This window comes from Phoenix dactylifera, chromosome 6, assembly GCF_051530095.1.
Source record: "Phoenix dactylifera cultivar Ajwa chromosome 6, Ajwa_hap1_PhDact_Kaust_v1.1, whole genome shotgun sequence".
NCBI classification, from domain to species: domain Eukaryota; kingdom Viridiplantae; phylum Streptophyta; class Magnoliopsida; order Arecales; family Arecaceae; genus Phoenix; species Phoenix dactylifera.
Window position 1 is genome coordinate 2076605 of NC_143195.1, and position 16791 is coordinate 2093395.

Here is a 16791-nt window from a genome sequence, read left to right on the forward strand (position 1 = left end):
AACTAATGGTGTATGCCCTCCCCATCAGTTTGCAGGGGGGGTGTTAGAGTATCACAAGACCCAGTCAGGGAGCAGTGCAAAAATTATGCAGAAAAATCTCAATCAGTTTTACCATCTCAATCAGTTTGACAGATTCAAACTCTTCCTAACGTCTGTAACAAATGTAGCTGTTGTGAATCCTAACTGTACTCTTTTAGATACTGAATTCTATTACTTGTAAATATCTATATATTGAACTGAGATACAAGCAAATAGTAATCAAGCCAAACAATTCAAAACTATCTCTTCCTTTTATGCTCGTTTCTTTCTAAGAAATCTTTGATGGTAGAGAAAAACTATGGCTCCTTCGTTGTAGATATTGCACTTTTGTAGATGATTTATTTTTCTTAGGAGCCATCAACTTTCTGTTTCCTCAAGATCAAATTTGATGACAGTGTTCGGAATAGAGGTTTTTTTTATGGTTTTTTTTATGGGGCGAGTTTCATGATAGAAGTGCTAGCGGTGTGCTGATTGCAACAAATATAGTTAGAATATTTGATACTACGATTCTAATGGTAGAATTACATGCTACTTGGGAAGGACTGACATATATAATGAAATATTTGAGAGTTACCCAAGATCTACGGTTCTGTAGCTACCTGCTTCAAGTCTACAAAGCGCAATTCCCATCCTCTGGTGTAGGATTGCTAGTGAATAGGAGCTACTCTTTCTCAATTTATAGATATTTTATTTTTTTGATTTACATGGATATATTTACACTAGACTGGTAAATCTAGGAACACTTATGACGCCACACGGTTTATCTTTTTGTTGCATTTTCTCCCAACCATCAAATCCAGGAACACCATCGCAGGGGATATATGCACATTTGGATAATTTTGGATCCAAAACAATTATCCATCCAAAATAGCCCATTTTGTTGGATTTAAATCCCCAATTAGCACTAAAATTATTGTTGAACTTGAATTTGAGCATACAACCTTATGACTCCAAATAGCTCTTTTCTCCCTTATTAACCCTCGTGCCTATGGACCCCGCAGTCATATGGCCATACTTATTTCTTCCAGACCCAAGCATGACCATCTCTCTTCATTTTCTCTCTTATTTATTTACAAGTTTGTAAAACTCTGAAGGCGTATTCACCAAGACAAATGAGTATCTCATTCTCACAGTATATATAAAATAATAATAATAAGAACAATAAAAAAAAAAATCAACGGTTGCAACCAGTTCGGACTGTGCTGCATCCGAATCCAAAGCCCACAGCCCCCACCCTCAAGCCCTACATTAACTGCCACGTAGGCCGATCCGTCCCACTTATCAATATCCGCCGGAATATCACACCTTCTTTTTTCTTTGCATTATAGTAATTAATTAAGGCCCTTTTATTCCCATATGCTAAAAAGAGGAACCGGCGACCCCCACCACCCCGCCGAGCTCCCCCGGCAAAACCAAGGCTAGGGCATGAGTGGTTTACTCACACGTGTCGGTGGCTTCCCGTCTCCCCCGCACCCGAAGCCGCCAAACTGTACGCCATTAGACAGGGTACTTCGTTCCTCCCTTCTCTTCCCTCCTCCGTTCCCACTGCTAAAATCGAAGCAGATATGACGATGAGAAATTAAAAATTTAAAAAAAAGGGAAAAAGAGAAAAGGGAAAAAATAGCTAAAGCAAAGCGAGGGAAGGGAGGGGGTGAAGGAAAGAGATTAAAGAAAGAAAGAAAGCACGAAAGAAGAAGAGTTCGAGAGAAGCTTCCGGTGGTTCCCTTCAGTTCCCTTTTTTTCCCTCTGGAGGATGAGTTCGGAGACGAGAGAGATCGGAATCCCCACGCCAGTACCAGCTCAATGAATTCGGTTTTGTTTGAGGTATTTTTCAGCAATCAATCAGTCGCTTCATTTTTTTTTCCCACCTTTTTTTCCCACCTTTTTTTTTCCAGCTTTTTCCGGGACTCTGTTCATTAGATTGCGGATTTCTAGGGTTTTGGAATGCGCGGAGTGTTTCACTTGATTTCCTAATTTTCTTTTGGTTTTTGATTTCGTGGGAAGTGATGAATGCTAGGGTTTTCTAAGCGAATCAAGAATATTAGATATAGAGTGTCCAAGAGAGGTGTTTGAGATCTAACTGGAGCGGCTAGTGTTTATTGTAGGAACACTTCCAGGAATTTTCTTGTAAACTGGTGCGGTAGTGATTTTCTCCCCTTCGTTTGGGCAGTTAAGTGTATTTTGTGAACTCTAATGTTGCTTTTCCTGCCTCACATTGGAGAAGCGGAACCATGAATGTTAATGGTAGCTCTTTAATCGTAAATCATTGGTCCAAATCTCTAGTTTGTTGAGTGTAAATTAACTTGGGTGCCTATAAACTGGCTATTACTGTTAAATTAATGGAAAAAAACATCTGTTGATTTTTGTTAATGCTTTAGTTATGATGAGAAATGGATTTAAGAAACGTTGGGAACCGTTTCTTAGGATGTGATAAAGCTTCTTCATCCTTACAAACTCAATCTTGTGTGGTAAGTTTGAAAATAGGTTTCTATGTGATCCGTCTACCTTGCACCTTGAGGTGTTGGACATAGTCCATGAATTCCTTTTGATCATTTTTTTTCTTCTTCTTCTTGATGTTCTTTATTGTTGTACATGGCAAGTTATGAGAATGTCCATATGGGGCCTTAAGCTTGTCAAGAGCTCAGTGCATCTAGCATGGCTGTGATATAACATCAACCATCAACATTTATAAGCACAAGAACCCTTTGTATCACATCAAGTTAGAAACAACTTATTCTTCATGTGATGTTGCTTGTTACTCAATACTTTTTGTCAAATTTCAATTTCACTAATTGCGCCTCCCCAGATTAGTGAAGCTTTACAACCACTAATCCAATTAGATGGACACATCTACCTGTCTTCTATAGTATGATTTCTCCTCTCTGTTTAACGTCCTAAGTTTGGTTTGCAATTCTTATAAGCTTTTCATCTTTCGATAAGGAAAACAGATTATTTCTGGAAAACTACTGTCATCAAAGACTGTAATCTTTTTACAATATACTTTATGTTAGAGCTAGCTTTCAACTTTTCTCTTCTTGCCACCTTAAACAATTGGCTTGTAACTTGTATGATGTGTTTACCAGGTTTAATTTCTGGATCATATTCCTCCAGCTCTCGCCTGTTTCTTGAAATGAAAATGAGAGCAAATGGGACCATACAAAAAGCTCAAAAGTTGAAGCATGTGCAAGGGGAGGGACCAAATTGGGTGCTTATTGCAGGTGGTGCGTTGCTTAGCACACTGTCAATCAGGCTTGGATGCAAGCTGAAGCAGATATTTGAGACTAAGCAGTCCAAGAATTCCAATAATGCAAAAGGTATTATCATCTTCATTTAATATACCAACTTTCAGTAGCATGAGTTTATCTTCTGGTCAACTGTTTAGATTGTTATTTACTCAGAGAATGGAAAAAATGTAGCCAAAAGGAGTCCAGGAGCTTGCCAGTTACATTCAACATTGTATTGCTATACTCAGGATGAGGATGGATGTTACCACTGCCTCTCAGGTGTGCTGCCTTGAACTTAGTATTATGTGTATCTTAATTAGCTACTCAAAAGAAGACCTGCATCGTAAGCGTTGGATGACATGTATTGGCTCAATTTCCAGAAAGCTGTCCTCAAAGTATATTTGTAAGGTGACCGGTTCATGTTTGTTATATTTTTTATGTATATAGTGAAGCAACCACTTCATGCTGAGCCTGCCTGGATATGATCTGTAGTTGCATTACATCTGTTTAAGGCACATGAGGAATTTTTAAGGTCAAAAAAACATGCATGTACTTTCAAAACCAGTAGATTTCTGGGATCAAACCTGGGTTATTTGCATAAGAAACTAGTTGGTATGCATGCATAAGAGCACATGAAGTTTCAGTTAATTATAATATCATTACAAGGAAATTATTTTGATATTGTGGTTTCCAATATAGTATAATATTTGGTAGTTGAAGATACATCTAACAGAATTAAAATGGATTAATGGAATGAATGGAACGGGGGGTTTCTTCAGGTTGTTGCAATATTGCCTTTGGCATGTAATGAACAGAGTACTTATAAACAACCAAAGTTGTGGGGTATAGCATATTGAGCAACAAGGTGCCCTGCTTCCTACACATAATTTGAATGAAATATTGATTAGAACGTTGACTTGGTAGTGTGGTAAAAGAATAGAATTTGAATGTATATGTTAGTGGAGGCATTGGACTTGCACTTCTTCAGGATAGTTAGTGGAGAACAAGTTGGAGGGATATGTGCTTGTGCAATGAAGATTTAAAGAGCACTTGATAATTTGATTGGCATCAAAGGGTTGGAAAGAGGAAGTGCATACCTTAGATTATTTGGCTATAAGCTATAAACTTATTTGAACAAAAATGTTATGGAAAAGGAGGTAGCTTTAATTAGGAGGAGTAATTAACTACTGTTCAATTGACTCGAAATGGTTGTGTCATATGATTGGAAAGTGAGGGATCAAACTTTTGTTGAAGGTCAAGGACAGTGAGGAAAGATCAAATGCAAATCTGGACAAACATTGTTGATGGGGATTTTAACAAGCTTACATTGTTAGAGTAGGCTTTCCATATAAGACATTAATATATGCAGGGTTTCAAATCTGATCAGAAGTAACATTTATCTTTTTGAGTTGCAGCAGTTTCAGCTAATTGCAATGGTTTTAGTGAAAACTATTATGTAAGGCTAAAAGAAATCCTTGGTATGAGGTTAATTCTTTATATTTTCTATTAGATCTTCCTAGTACTTGACAAATGGAGCTCTTTGGAAGCAGTATTGCAAGATAAATTCAAATTCTATTATATTTGTGTAAAATTGAAAGTGAATATATGCTGGTTGCAAGAAATTTTAAGGGATTTGAACATTTCTACACTATTCTTTTGTTGTGGTACAAACTAAGCGGGATCTTATTTTCACTAAGTGCCACAAAATAACTGAAACACAAATACACAAACTTTATTATATTTTTGTAAACTGAAAGCAAATATTTGTTGGGTTGCTAGAAATTTTAAGGGATTTGAACATTTCTATGTTTCTCTTCTGTTGTACAAACTAAGCAAGATCTTGTGAACCTTGCTTATGTTTTATAAAGTATGACGGAATAACTGAAAGACACACGCATATGTTCTAAAAGGTACTAAAAGTTTGTTATTTTTGACATAAATGTGAATAGCTGGCCTATAAGATGTTGACCAAGGTTTGAACAACCAACCATACTATGGTATATATTGTATTGTACTACCCCATCCTATTGTTTGCATCAATATGTACCATGTGCTCTAACATCTGTATTAGCAAACCTTGAGTAGATATAGGAGCATAGTGCTGTACGTACCATTCCAGTACATGATCGATGCGACCTTATACCACTACATTTCAAACATTGATATTACGCTAATAAACTTCAATGAATTTGAACTGCTAAGTATTTTATTTTTCTATACTTGTTTTAATTTTTCTATTTCTCTTTTTTATGCAATTTTTACATTTTTTTTAATTTTAGTAATTATTTAAAATGTTTTAGGCCGCTGAAACTATATATAATATACCAAAATTGCTGATCATAGTTTTCAACTCTAGTGAAGAAAGAGAAGTAAGACAAATAGTAATTGAGAGAGGAAAAGTGTTTGGAAATTAGCACAATAAATCACTATTGGAAAATCTATCAAATGCCTGGAACACTATATATTGAATCTGCAGACACTTAATTCACATTCTCAATGAATCTGAAAAATTCTTATGACTAAAACACTATTTATTGAATTTGTACTTGGATAGTGAATCTAGGATATCAGAGAAAATTCATCCCTACACTGTCCCTATAATTTTCAACCAAAGTATGACCCAAACTGTTGAATTAGACCATGCACCTCTCCATTAAACTTATAATTCTAAACATGATTATTTGATATTTCAGCTAGTATAAATGATGCAGCACAAGTGCGGGAAAAGAGGAGAAGAAGGAAGAACAAGAGAGGGAGAAGAAAGAAGAGGTTCTAGGGACGCAGGAAGAAGAGAAGGGGAGGAGGAGGAAGAAGAAGAATAAGATGTGGGGGAAAAGAAAGTTCTTAATCATTCATTAAAACCCTAATCATGAAAATAGTCCCCTATATATAGGGCCAAATAAACACAATTAACATAAAACCCCCTTACACAAATATAACTCCTAATAAGCCCACAAATAACACAAATAAGTCCTAAAATGCAAACAAGCCCAGAAATAAAAATAAAATAAATATGCAAATAAACGGGTCTGACTCAATCCGGGGGCTCAGGATCATCTGGACGAAGGGCTCTGATGTCCCCATCAACTCCTCCCGGATGAGAAAAACTCGACCCCGTCGAGTACAGGTCTGGCCGGCTGTCGTACTGCTCCAGAAGATCGGAGTCAAGGCGCTGCAACTGTGCTATGAAAATCCACGTCACATCAGACTTTGGTCGACCTTTCCACCGAACAAGGTAACGTTGGCAACCACCGTTCCTGGTTGGAATAACCTGCTCATCCAATATATGTTTTATTTGTTCTCTGCGTGCATGAACTTTGGGAGGTGGTGGCTCAACAGCAGGTAATAGGTCAGGGTGTCCAACATGGGCAGGTATATCAATAAAGGGGTCAGAAGGCATGAATATTATCTTTTTGTATGGGACTTCTTCAATATTAAATGTCGCACTAATCCCATAGTCATCAGGAAGATCCACAACATATGCATTCGAACTGATTTTCTTTAAGATTTTGATCGGTTCTGCAGTGCAAGTTTGCAATTTTTTAAACGTATCTGAAGAAAATCGTTCAAGCCTAATTCTTATCATGACGTAATCTTTTTCACTTAACTCTTTATAACGTCTGTGTAAATCAACAAGGAATTTATATTTTAAGTTATTAAAGTGACTACAATTGCTGATTTCTTGATACAATGAATGTGGATGTGATGCAATTGATTGTGCAGACTCAAAGACTCTATACTGATGAGATATGAAAAACAGGTCTATGGGTTGCCTAGATTTGTAATCATGCACCAATTCGAATAGACTCATACCTATGGACTTGTTAACCGAACTATTACATGCAAACTCAACTGTCGGTAACATTAAATTCCAGGTCCTAGCATATGCACTCGGGTTGAGCTTATGTTGTTGAAGGTTGGGCAAAGATGCCCCGGGAACTATATCAATCGCGTGTTGGATATCACGCATCGGAGGAAGGGCATCCAGAAGATCATCAAGGACTACAAAATGAAACTCCTCTAGAAGGGAAACTACTACCGGAGAATGTTCAAGGTTGGACTCCGCATGGGTATCTTTAGCTACAAGTGCCAACTCAGGTGACTGGCTCTCAATATCTTTCACTACCTCTTCGATAGTAGTGATGTGAAGTGGCTTGGTTGTACTTAGATCAATAGTCTTCTTTTAAGAATCATTTTGGACAAAGTCTAATTCTATAGGTTCGTGTTCAAAGTCTTCTTCATAGTCTTCTATATTTGGTTCATAGACTTCTTCGACATATTCGTCCTCTTGGCTCCTAACTTCTGGTTCAGTAATCAGGTAGGTTCTAATGGAACATTGGGATGCTATGTGGTTGAATTGTTGATACCTTGAGCATTGGGTTTGGTGCCCAAGAAAATGGGGAAGGATTATAGGTGGTGCAACCAAACCGATTTTAGGTTGGGCTGCAATAGGGGTTGGCGGTGTAGGGGTCCTAGAATTTTGCATGAGCTCACGGATCTCTTGTGTGAATTCCTTGTATCCAGCCCGCATGGCAACGATCTGTTCTATGATAAACCTCAAAATGTCGGAATTCATGGTAGCTACAAGGGATTTAGGTTGATTGAGATAGTACTCCATATCACTACAGGTTGGCATGCAATGATGACACTGGGTGATGATGTGAAATGCAGTATCACTAATGAAACCCTAATAACTATGATGTAGGACCAAATTTGATGCCGGACAACCTACTAATGCAATCTATTATGATTTCAGAAATCAGCAAGTCTTCACAAGAATAACTTAAAATTTAAATGTTGCTGATTTTTACTTCGGTTATTCAGAATTAAGGATTAAGATTATTCAATTTAAGAAATTAGATTGCAATCAAGTAGTACAGTTGTTCTGATCCTAAAGTAATCTGATCGAATAATATTGAGAATTATCCTGTTGCTAAGGTGTGCTAATTTAATATTTGGATTTAAATGGTGGGTAGGATGGGTGTGGTAGTAAATGTTCTAGGTTTTGCAGTTTGACTGGAAAATAAGTTTTGGCCAAAATAGGAATGTCATGCAAGAGAACTAGAACATAACTAGATAAACAAGCCCAAAAGAAAGAAGAACGTCACCTGTGGTGGATACAGTCCACCGGAAACGTCCGTTGTAGAGTCTCGAACACGAAATTGGCACCGGACGAAGTTAGCTGGAGCTGTAGACCTTGAACTGCAGCACAAAGACCTTCTGAGTTTCTGGAATGGGCTGAAGAAGATGCTGGATCGGGCCTGTAACAGGATCTGCGGCCAATTGGGCTTGGACCGTGCTACAGTAAACGGCTGGGCTGTCGGAACAGATTCGGGCCGTAGAAGTGGACTGGGCTGGTGGCCTGCTGGACAAGTGACAACAGGGCCAGAAGGGGGGGGGGGGGTTTGGTGGAGTGTAAGGCGGGCCAAAGGAAGCCCGCGATGGTGGCTTGGATGAATGCGACAGGGGGGGTGGGTGACAGAGGGAAGGAGGTGATGAAGTGATGGTGCTCGGCGGGAGGAGGAAGCGACCGAAGGGAGGTGGGGCGAGGAAGCGACGCTCTCGGGTGGCGAAGCAGCGGATGGTGGACGAAAGCGGAGACGGTGAAGAAGGGGTACTCGGCGGCCGGCAACGAACGGCCTGTGGGCGGCGACAGAAGTGGGCGTACGGTGGTGCTTCGGCGGGGCGAGGGAGGCGGGGTGCCTCGGGTGGGATGAGGCCGAAGGGAGGCAGGGCGATGGAACCGATGGCGGATGAAGCGGTTGGGAGTCTTGGGCGGCGGCCGACGGAGGAAGAGGACGGCGCTGCGGTGGAGGCGGTCGCAGCACAGGGCGGCGCTGCGTGTCGGCGGCAGTGGCAGATGGCGGCGCTGCGACGAGGCGGCGGCGACGTCGGCGGCGTCGATGGCGGCGACGGCGGAAACCCCTTAGGGTTTCCTCTTCGTTAGGACAGAGGTAAGTTTTTTTTTTTTTGGCACGTGCAAGTCACGTGATTCTACGGTTTTTTTTTGGAACCCTTACAGGTTCGGGTTATCGGATACGGGTTTCGGTTGAACCCGCTTTAGCCCAGCACGTGCAGATCACGTGCAAAAGGAATTTTTTTTTTTTTGGAATGGATCCGGGCTAACAGAGAAACGGGTAACGGGTTTGGATCTTACCCGTTAGGTTCGTTTTCTTTAACCTCTCGATGGTTTCGGGAGAAGGCTCCGATCTTCACGGCGATGGCGGTGGCCGGGGCTCTGGGACCTATGGTGGCGGGCGGGGCCGGTCACGGGCTCCGGCAGGCGGCGCTTCCGGTGACGCGTCGGCAGTCACGGCTGCGGCTTCGTGACCTGCAGCGGAGGATGGCTGGCGTTCCCGGGTTTGCCACGGGTCGGCTGTGGGCAGCGCGAGCGAGCTGGTGGCGCTGCTGGCGTTGTGCGCGGGATGAAGGCGGCCGTGGGAGCGATGGGTGGTGGGATATGGCTCCTCCGACGGCGGGTTCGGGCCTTCACTGGGCAGCGGCGGCGGCGAGAACGTCCGACGGTGGCTCGGCGCTGCTGGCGGCGACTGGTGGCGGCGGTGGGCGCGGGTGTGACGACGGGTGGGGTGGACCTGGTGAAGGAATTTTCCCCTATTCCTTGTGTGAGAACCGAGAGAGGGAAGAAAGGATTTCTTTTTTTTTTTTATCTCGGTTTGGAAGAAGAGGCTGGGAGAAGACAGTGCCCCACGCCGTCTTCACGTCAAGGCAGCCCACGGAAAAACTAAGGTCTGGATCGGGGCTTTGGCAGCAGGGGCAAAGCCGTAGCTCTGATACCAAGTTGATGCAGCACAAGTGCGGGGAAAGAGGAGAAGAAGGAAGAACAAGAGAGGGAGAAGAAAGAAGAGGTTCTAGGGACGCAGGAAGAAGAGAAGGGGAGGAGGAGGAAGAAGAAGAATAAGATGTGGGGGAAAAGAAAGTTCTTAATCATTCATTAAAATCCTAATCATGAAAATAGTCCCCTATATATAGGGCCAAATAAACACAATTAACATAAAACCCCCTTACACAAAAATAACTCCTAATAAGCCCACAAATAATACAAATAAGCCCTAAAATGCAAACAAGCCCAGAAATAAAAATAAAATAAATATGCAAATAAACGGGTCTGACTCAATTCGGGGGCTCAGGATCATCTGGATGAAGGGCTCTGATGTCCCCATCAATAAAATCATTGAAGATCATTGAAATATGCATCAGGAAGCTGGCTGATAGTGATACAAAATGGACTGGACTAACTTTGGTACATCAATATGATGGACCAGAGTCTGGTCTACATCAGTAGACCCCTGTCAAATGCTTCAAAGTACCCTTTGTTACCATGGCTGCATTAGAGCATAAGACTAATAGAAATAATGTTTATTCATTCATTGGTAAAAAGGTAGAAATATGAATCAAGTAATCTGCATAGTTTTTATTGAAGAAGAAGGTTTAGGGAAAAATAAACAAAGAACATTTAAGACGAAAAAGGAGGTATTTGATATGAGAAGGGAGTTGAAAAAAGAAAATTAGAAACTGAAAAGAAGATACATGAGTGGGAAAAAGAGGGGAGGTGGTGGAGGAAGAAAACAATTTCAACAATAACTTCCTCTCTAACAAGTTCTTAAATTATAGTATTTGAAAAATTGAGGAGATGGGGTCCTAGAGAAGTGTTAAAAAACAGGTTTAAGAAGATACAAGAAGAAAGATGGAGAAACATGGATGTGGATGAAGAGGTTTTCCCAAAGATCCAGTCCCTGTTTTAATAAATTCTCGAATTACGATCATAGGTTTTATTGAGTTTTATATAAAGATCAAAACTCTTAAACAAAAATGTCTCTTGATAGAAAGCATGTATGCATTCCCCAAAATCTATCATATTTTTTACTCTTTAAAGCAATTTTCGCTAAACTAGTACTAGATGTTGTACCGATTGGCTACCGGTTTGGTATGGGATTGGTTTGTACCATATTGAGCTAAGGTCTATCGAAGATGAAGGATCGAGAGAAGAGGAGGGGAGAGAGGTAGTAACCCTAACCCTAACCCTAACCCTAGTAGGTGGAGGACTAGGGGGAGAGAGAGAAGATGAAGGGGACAAAGAAGGAGAGGGAGGAGAGGGGGAAGAGGAGAGAGAGAGAGGGGTACCGGTTCGAACACCCAAAGGGGGATGACATCAACATGGCATGATTGAGGGTGACGGTGTCAGCGTCAGTGTTGACGTTGATTGAGGGTGACGATGTTTGCTAGGGCTTGAAGAAGAGAGGGGGGGAGGGGAGATTGAAGTCGAATGCGGTTATAACGAGTTGGTTCGGCCAGGGCATATTGGGTCAAAATTGGTTGGTTTAGCCCGGTTTAGTCTGATTCTAACCGGTTTCATCGGCATTCCATTTCGATTGGCCAAACCATCCCGAGCTCCTGGCTGGTTCAGTACAATAATGCTCGAAACTGCTAGGTCCGGGATATTTTTTCAACATACCCTACTACAAAGTAATTAATGCCTTTAGAAAAAATTTCTAACTAGTTAAGACATTGGTCATCACTCGCAGGTATGGTGAATTTTCTATTTGTATAAGTCTTCTTGCATCTGAAGCAAAATCTACAGTTCGTCTCAAGCACTAATTTAGATTTGGTGATATCTGCTCTTTTTTTTTTCTTTTTGGTACAGTGATATCTGCACTCACACCAATTCAAGAAATGAAGCTAGTTCCCATGAACTGGTATAACATGACATTTAGCTAAACCAAGATAATGGCCTTGTTATCTATACACATATGCTGAAAAACACATCCTCAATCGGTGTCAATAAAAGCACGTGTCACGTCAGGCTTTTGGTAACAGATCATTTTAAGAGCTTGCTTGTTAGATAAACTAGGCTAACTAATGCTTGACTTTCCACAAAAATTAGTCTAAAGAAAGATATTCATGTGTGAGCACATTGCAAATTTATGTGTATATTTTGAGGTGTCTATCACTGTTTTGTACAAGAAATTAGTCTTAAAGAAATCAGTATGCTAGCACACTGCAGTGTATTTTTTCTTGAGTTAGCTATCACTTTATTGGAATAATATATTTTCCTTCAATAGCCTGCAATTGTATTGCCAAGGTCTGGGGGACAATTGATGATGTATCTAGGGAAACTATGTCAAACTGAACAGTTTAGAAATTTTATTCTTTCTACTCATAGAAAATGAGAAGTGGCATGGTATACAGTGCTTCTGTATGACAAGCTTCAATTTGGTTATTGTTTGATCTTAGATAATACTGATTTGCATAGTACCTTCTTAGTTCTCTTTTACTTGTTTGTTGGAAATAGAATTCTTCTTAGTGCCATTAGAATGCAAGAATTGACTGTCATTGGGCACAATATAATCGCCATTATAGGATATCAATTGTATATGTGTGTGCATAGGATAGCATGTAAGCAGTTATGCTCTATTTGTATTATTTTATTTTAAAAGTTGGAGCCAATTCAAAACCTTATGACATGCCCAATTGGAAAGGCAAAAATGACATCAAAATTTAGTTTGATTTCAGAAAAATAAACTCGATTCAAAATTTAAAATTGGCCGAGGCAGGTTTCTGTTTGGTTGATATGGTCCACATGCATCTATACTGGACTTAGGCTACCAAGTGTTCTGCCCCAAGCTCGATTAATGCATGGGCTTATCTTGAAGTGTTCCTACATTTAGTAATCCTTTGGTTCTTCCATCCATGAGGTTTGCATTCAATTCACTACTTTTTGTTTCTCAAATCTCAACAGTCTATACTTGTTAGAAAACTTTAATTGTGACTGGTTGATGTTTGATTCTTTAGTTATACTGTGCCTAAAAGATGAATCCAATTCACTCCATCTTTAAATGTGGGTGTGTGGGTATATGAAACCTTATCCCTCTGTGTGCTAACTCTACAGGGGAGCAACAACCTTGTTGCAGTAAATCTTGTTGATTGTTGTTGGCTGTTAATGTGCATTTCAAAATAGAACCTCTGAGCTTAATAGGATGCTTAAAATTCCTGTTGCATCTAGGATGTTTCGTTTTAGAAAATATTATACTATTTATGCAGGTCCACTTGGAAGTTGTGCGATGCTAAAGAAAAGCAATATATTTGATATGCAAATTGAAAGTCTAGATCAATGCACACACTATGTAACAAACTTATTGCTAAGTAACTTGCAAGGTAATTGATGCATTTATACTTTTTTCATATTTGGAAATAAAAATATAGAATTCTTCGGTCCCATAATTTTGTTTAGTAATTTTTCCAATTCTTATAACTAAACTAGAAAATGACAGTTAGGAAGTGAATTTGCATTACATTTTGGTAGTGCATTGCGACTATTGACCAAATTTTTTTTTTTTTTTTTTTGGGGCGGGGGGTGGGGAGGGTGGTTTGCTGGTTAAAGATGGCCTTCAGTGAAGGACCACTTCCTCCAGAAACTCTCTGATCTTTCTGTTAGGCATTTTTATGTCATTATCGCTGATTTTACGTACATGACATGTAACACCAGATACAGATTTAGTGCTCATGCCTTGTTTCTCAATGCCCGTTAGATTAAAATCTCTTGGTGGTATAACTCTCATGTCTTTTGGGCTAATTCATTTTGCTCTTCAGCTTCCTTGTGCATTTGAGATGAGCAGAACTCGTATATCAAAACTATTGTCTTGTTCTTTTGTTCAGAACAGAGTGTTCCTGTTTCATAGCCTGAGCTTAAACTGCAATCCATATGGTAGATCTCCGTACACATCAACTTGCCATATTGGTTTCATGATGTGTCTCTTTCTTTCCTAAGTCTGCCTTGGCTATGACCAAGTCACTAATTCATACTTGGCTGAAGTTAGGCTGACAGCTAGAATTACTCAGACTTCCATGGAGCCTTCTCAACTCTGACTTGTGTTTAAAGTCAACCTCATATTTGATGGGATAGAAAAGGCTTGGGTGATGAACATGACAACAACGAAGTCCCATGTTTGGTTGCATGATGGTGCACTGTTGTTTATTTCCTTGTTCCTCTTTATCGGTTCGATTATTTTCTCATATTTGTTAACATCTTCCTGGTCTTTAAAATCATATCAGATATGCTCATCAATGTATACATTTAGAGTATGTCTTCTTTTTCCAAATTTAAACTAGCTGACCTGGGTACCAAGAGCTGGAAGCAATGTACTACTAAAAGCAACAAACTTGAGTTTGAGAACAAGCTTCGTATGATGGTGATTTTGGTTTTTATGTGTCAGCTTTCAATACTGACTATCTGGCAAGTAGCGGTAATATAGTTGAGCTGAAAATAGTCCTATTTATCAGGCATATGTTCTTGGTTTCATGAGTTCTTTTTTTTTTTTTTTGAATCTCAGAAGCCCTTGGTTTTCTGGTGTTTTCATTATTATGAAAAAGCCTACATGGTTTGGCAGTTCTGTTATAGCTGAACTGATAATTTTCTTTTTTCTCAAGAATTGACATTTACTAGTTATCCTTATACTCTTCATTGTTTCCACAATTTTTCCAATATGGGAGGATGGAATTTGTATTCTGCAATATGATCACTGCAATCTGGCATATATTGTCATTAGGGAAAAAATTTGTTTATTTTGCTCTTGTGATCTTGGTATGATATTGCAGCTTTGGTTCTTCCATACTTGACCCAGAAGGAGAAAAAGAAACTTAAATAGAAATAGAAAAAAAACTCTCTGACTTGCACCAATTTAATTTTGTTGTTCGGATGCTAATATAATGGCAGGGGCTTCGGATGGTGCAGTGGATATTAAGCGACCACCTACTAGCCCATTGTCAAAAGAAGCAGATGTTTCACTCCCATTAGTAAAGGTCCCTGAAGCAGATTCAAATAAAGATGGTAGCGGGGTGATATGGGCATCTTCACCTGATCACCTAGAGCTGCCTCGGAGGCCCTTCCACCACTCAAACAGTTCAGACTCTCCCTGCATCTCAGAATCCGGATCAGACATCTACAGCAAACGAGAGGTGATACACAAGCTCCGGTTGCAGCTCAAGAGACGGGATGAAATGATAATGGAGATGCAGACCCAGATCATGGACCTACAGAATTCTGTAAGCATCCAAATGACCCACTCAGCCAATTTGCAGTCTCAGCTTGATTCTGCAAACAGGGACTTGTTTGATGCGGAAAGAGAGATCCAGCGGCTAAGAAAGGCCATTGCTGATCACTGTGTTGCAGAGGCAGGCTTTCTGGAAAAACCTGTGACCACCAGAAATTGGCGGCCGGAAGCCGTCATTGGTCAGGTTAATGGATATATTGACAGCATGGATGATGTAGAGTTGCACTGCATTGGTGGGGAGAAGGTGAGAGATGATAGTGAGAGGGTTGAGATGCTCAAGAGGAAAGTTGGAGAATTAAAAGAAGTGATTGAAGGAAAGGACTTTCTGCTTCAGAGCTATAAGGAGCAGAAGGTGGAGCTATGTTCAAAGATAAAGGTGTTGCAGCTGAGACTAGAATCTCAGGTACCTAATATCTTGTAAGACAGTATTTTGAATTTTTTTTGGGCGTTAGCCCTCTAACCTGAGAGCTGTTTGCTTCTTTTTATTTGTGCTGCAAATTTTCATGTTTGTATAGTTTCTGGCATCTCCATGCTTGTCTAATATTTTCGCATAAAAGGAACCTCAGTCTGAGAAGAACAGATTAGGCAAGACCCAACTTGTTAGGCCATTTACATTTATGATTGCTTCAAGCAATTTGGAAGTATTTTGGCAGCTCGGAATCGCTGTTGAGTCCTGATGAAGGGGAGAAGTCTGGATGAATCAAAACTCGAGTCACCAGCTAACCGATCCTTGTTAGTTCTTTGCTAATGCATCATCCAAGTTTGCTCGTTCCCACTGCAATTCAAGTGTGAAACAGCTAGCTTTTGATGTCTTCATTTGAAAGGCTTACTTTGACGTCTTAAATCTGTGCAGCAGCTTCTGCAGACAGTCATCCTGTTATTATTTAATTGATCTTGCGTTTCAAATATGGTCATGGACCTATTTTTTTAATTTTTTGGGATGTACTTACCGCTGTTCTTTCGGTGTCTGTTTGCAAATTCCACCCCTATCATAAGGGAAATATTGTTTTATTTCATTTTTTTGCGTTGTACCTCATGTTCCTTTGCGAGCTACTACCGTAAGGGAATTTTTTTTTTTTTTTTAATTTGTGGCTGAGTCATGTTAAGAATTAAAAAAAGGGGAAATAAACAAGAATGAAAAACCTGCAGCAGCCTCCACAAGATCACATGTAAAAGTAGACGATAATTGGAAGAAAAAAAAAGCTGGACTTCTGGCTTTAGTTTTCAGGCTATATACGAAGGTAGGTAGAGTTGACGAGGTTTCTTTCTTCCACGAGCTAGGGGGACTGCAGGTTTTCTACAGGCAAACATTCATTCATAGTTAAATTCCGCGGTCCTTTCTTTCCCTAGCAGCGACCTCTTCTCTCTTTCTCCCAGGTGGCGTCTGATCTCTCTCCAGCTTCTGCCAGGTGAGGAGGCAATGTTTCTGCTTCTGATCTACAATGGATTTACGTTTCAAA

The 16791-nt window shown here is 40.1% G+C and overlaps 1 protein-coding gene across 5 annotated transcripts; it reads left to right on the forward strand.

Moving 5' to 3' along the window:
• The first annotated feature begins 1358 nt into the window (after positions 1 to 1358).
• Positions 1359 to 15845, forward strand: LOC103716651 (uncharacterized). Of its 5 annotated transcripts, none has more exons than XM_026808290.3 (5): positions 1432 to 1863; positions 3123 to 3353; positions 3456 to 3542; positions 13323 to 13436; positions 14995 to 15845. In XM_026808290.3, exons 2-5 carry the CDS (start codon positions 3170 to 3172, stop codon positions 15750 to 15752), a joined length of 1143 nt encoding a protein of 380 aa, XP_026664091.1. In that variant the 5' UTR covers positions 1432 to 1863; positions 3123 to 3169; the 3' UTR covers positions 15753 to 15845. The 5 variants fall into 5 exon arrangements, with proteins under 5 accessions (XP_008802963.1, XP_026664091.1, XP_008802962.1 ...); XM_026808289.3 differs by having other exon boundaries at positions 1529 to 1863; positions 3438 to 3542; XM_008804741.5 differs by lacking the exon at positions 13323 to 13436 and having other exon boundaries at positions 1359 to 1863.
• The last annotated feature ends 946 nt before the right edge of the window (positions 15846 to 16791 follow it).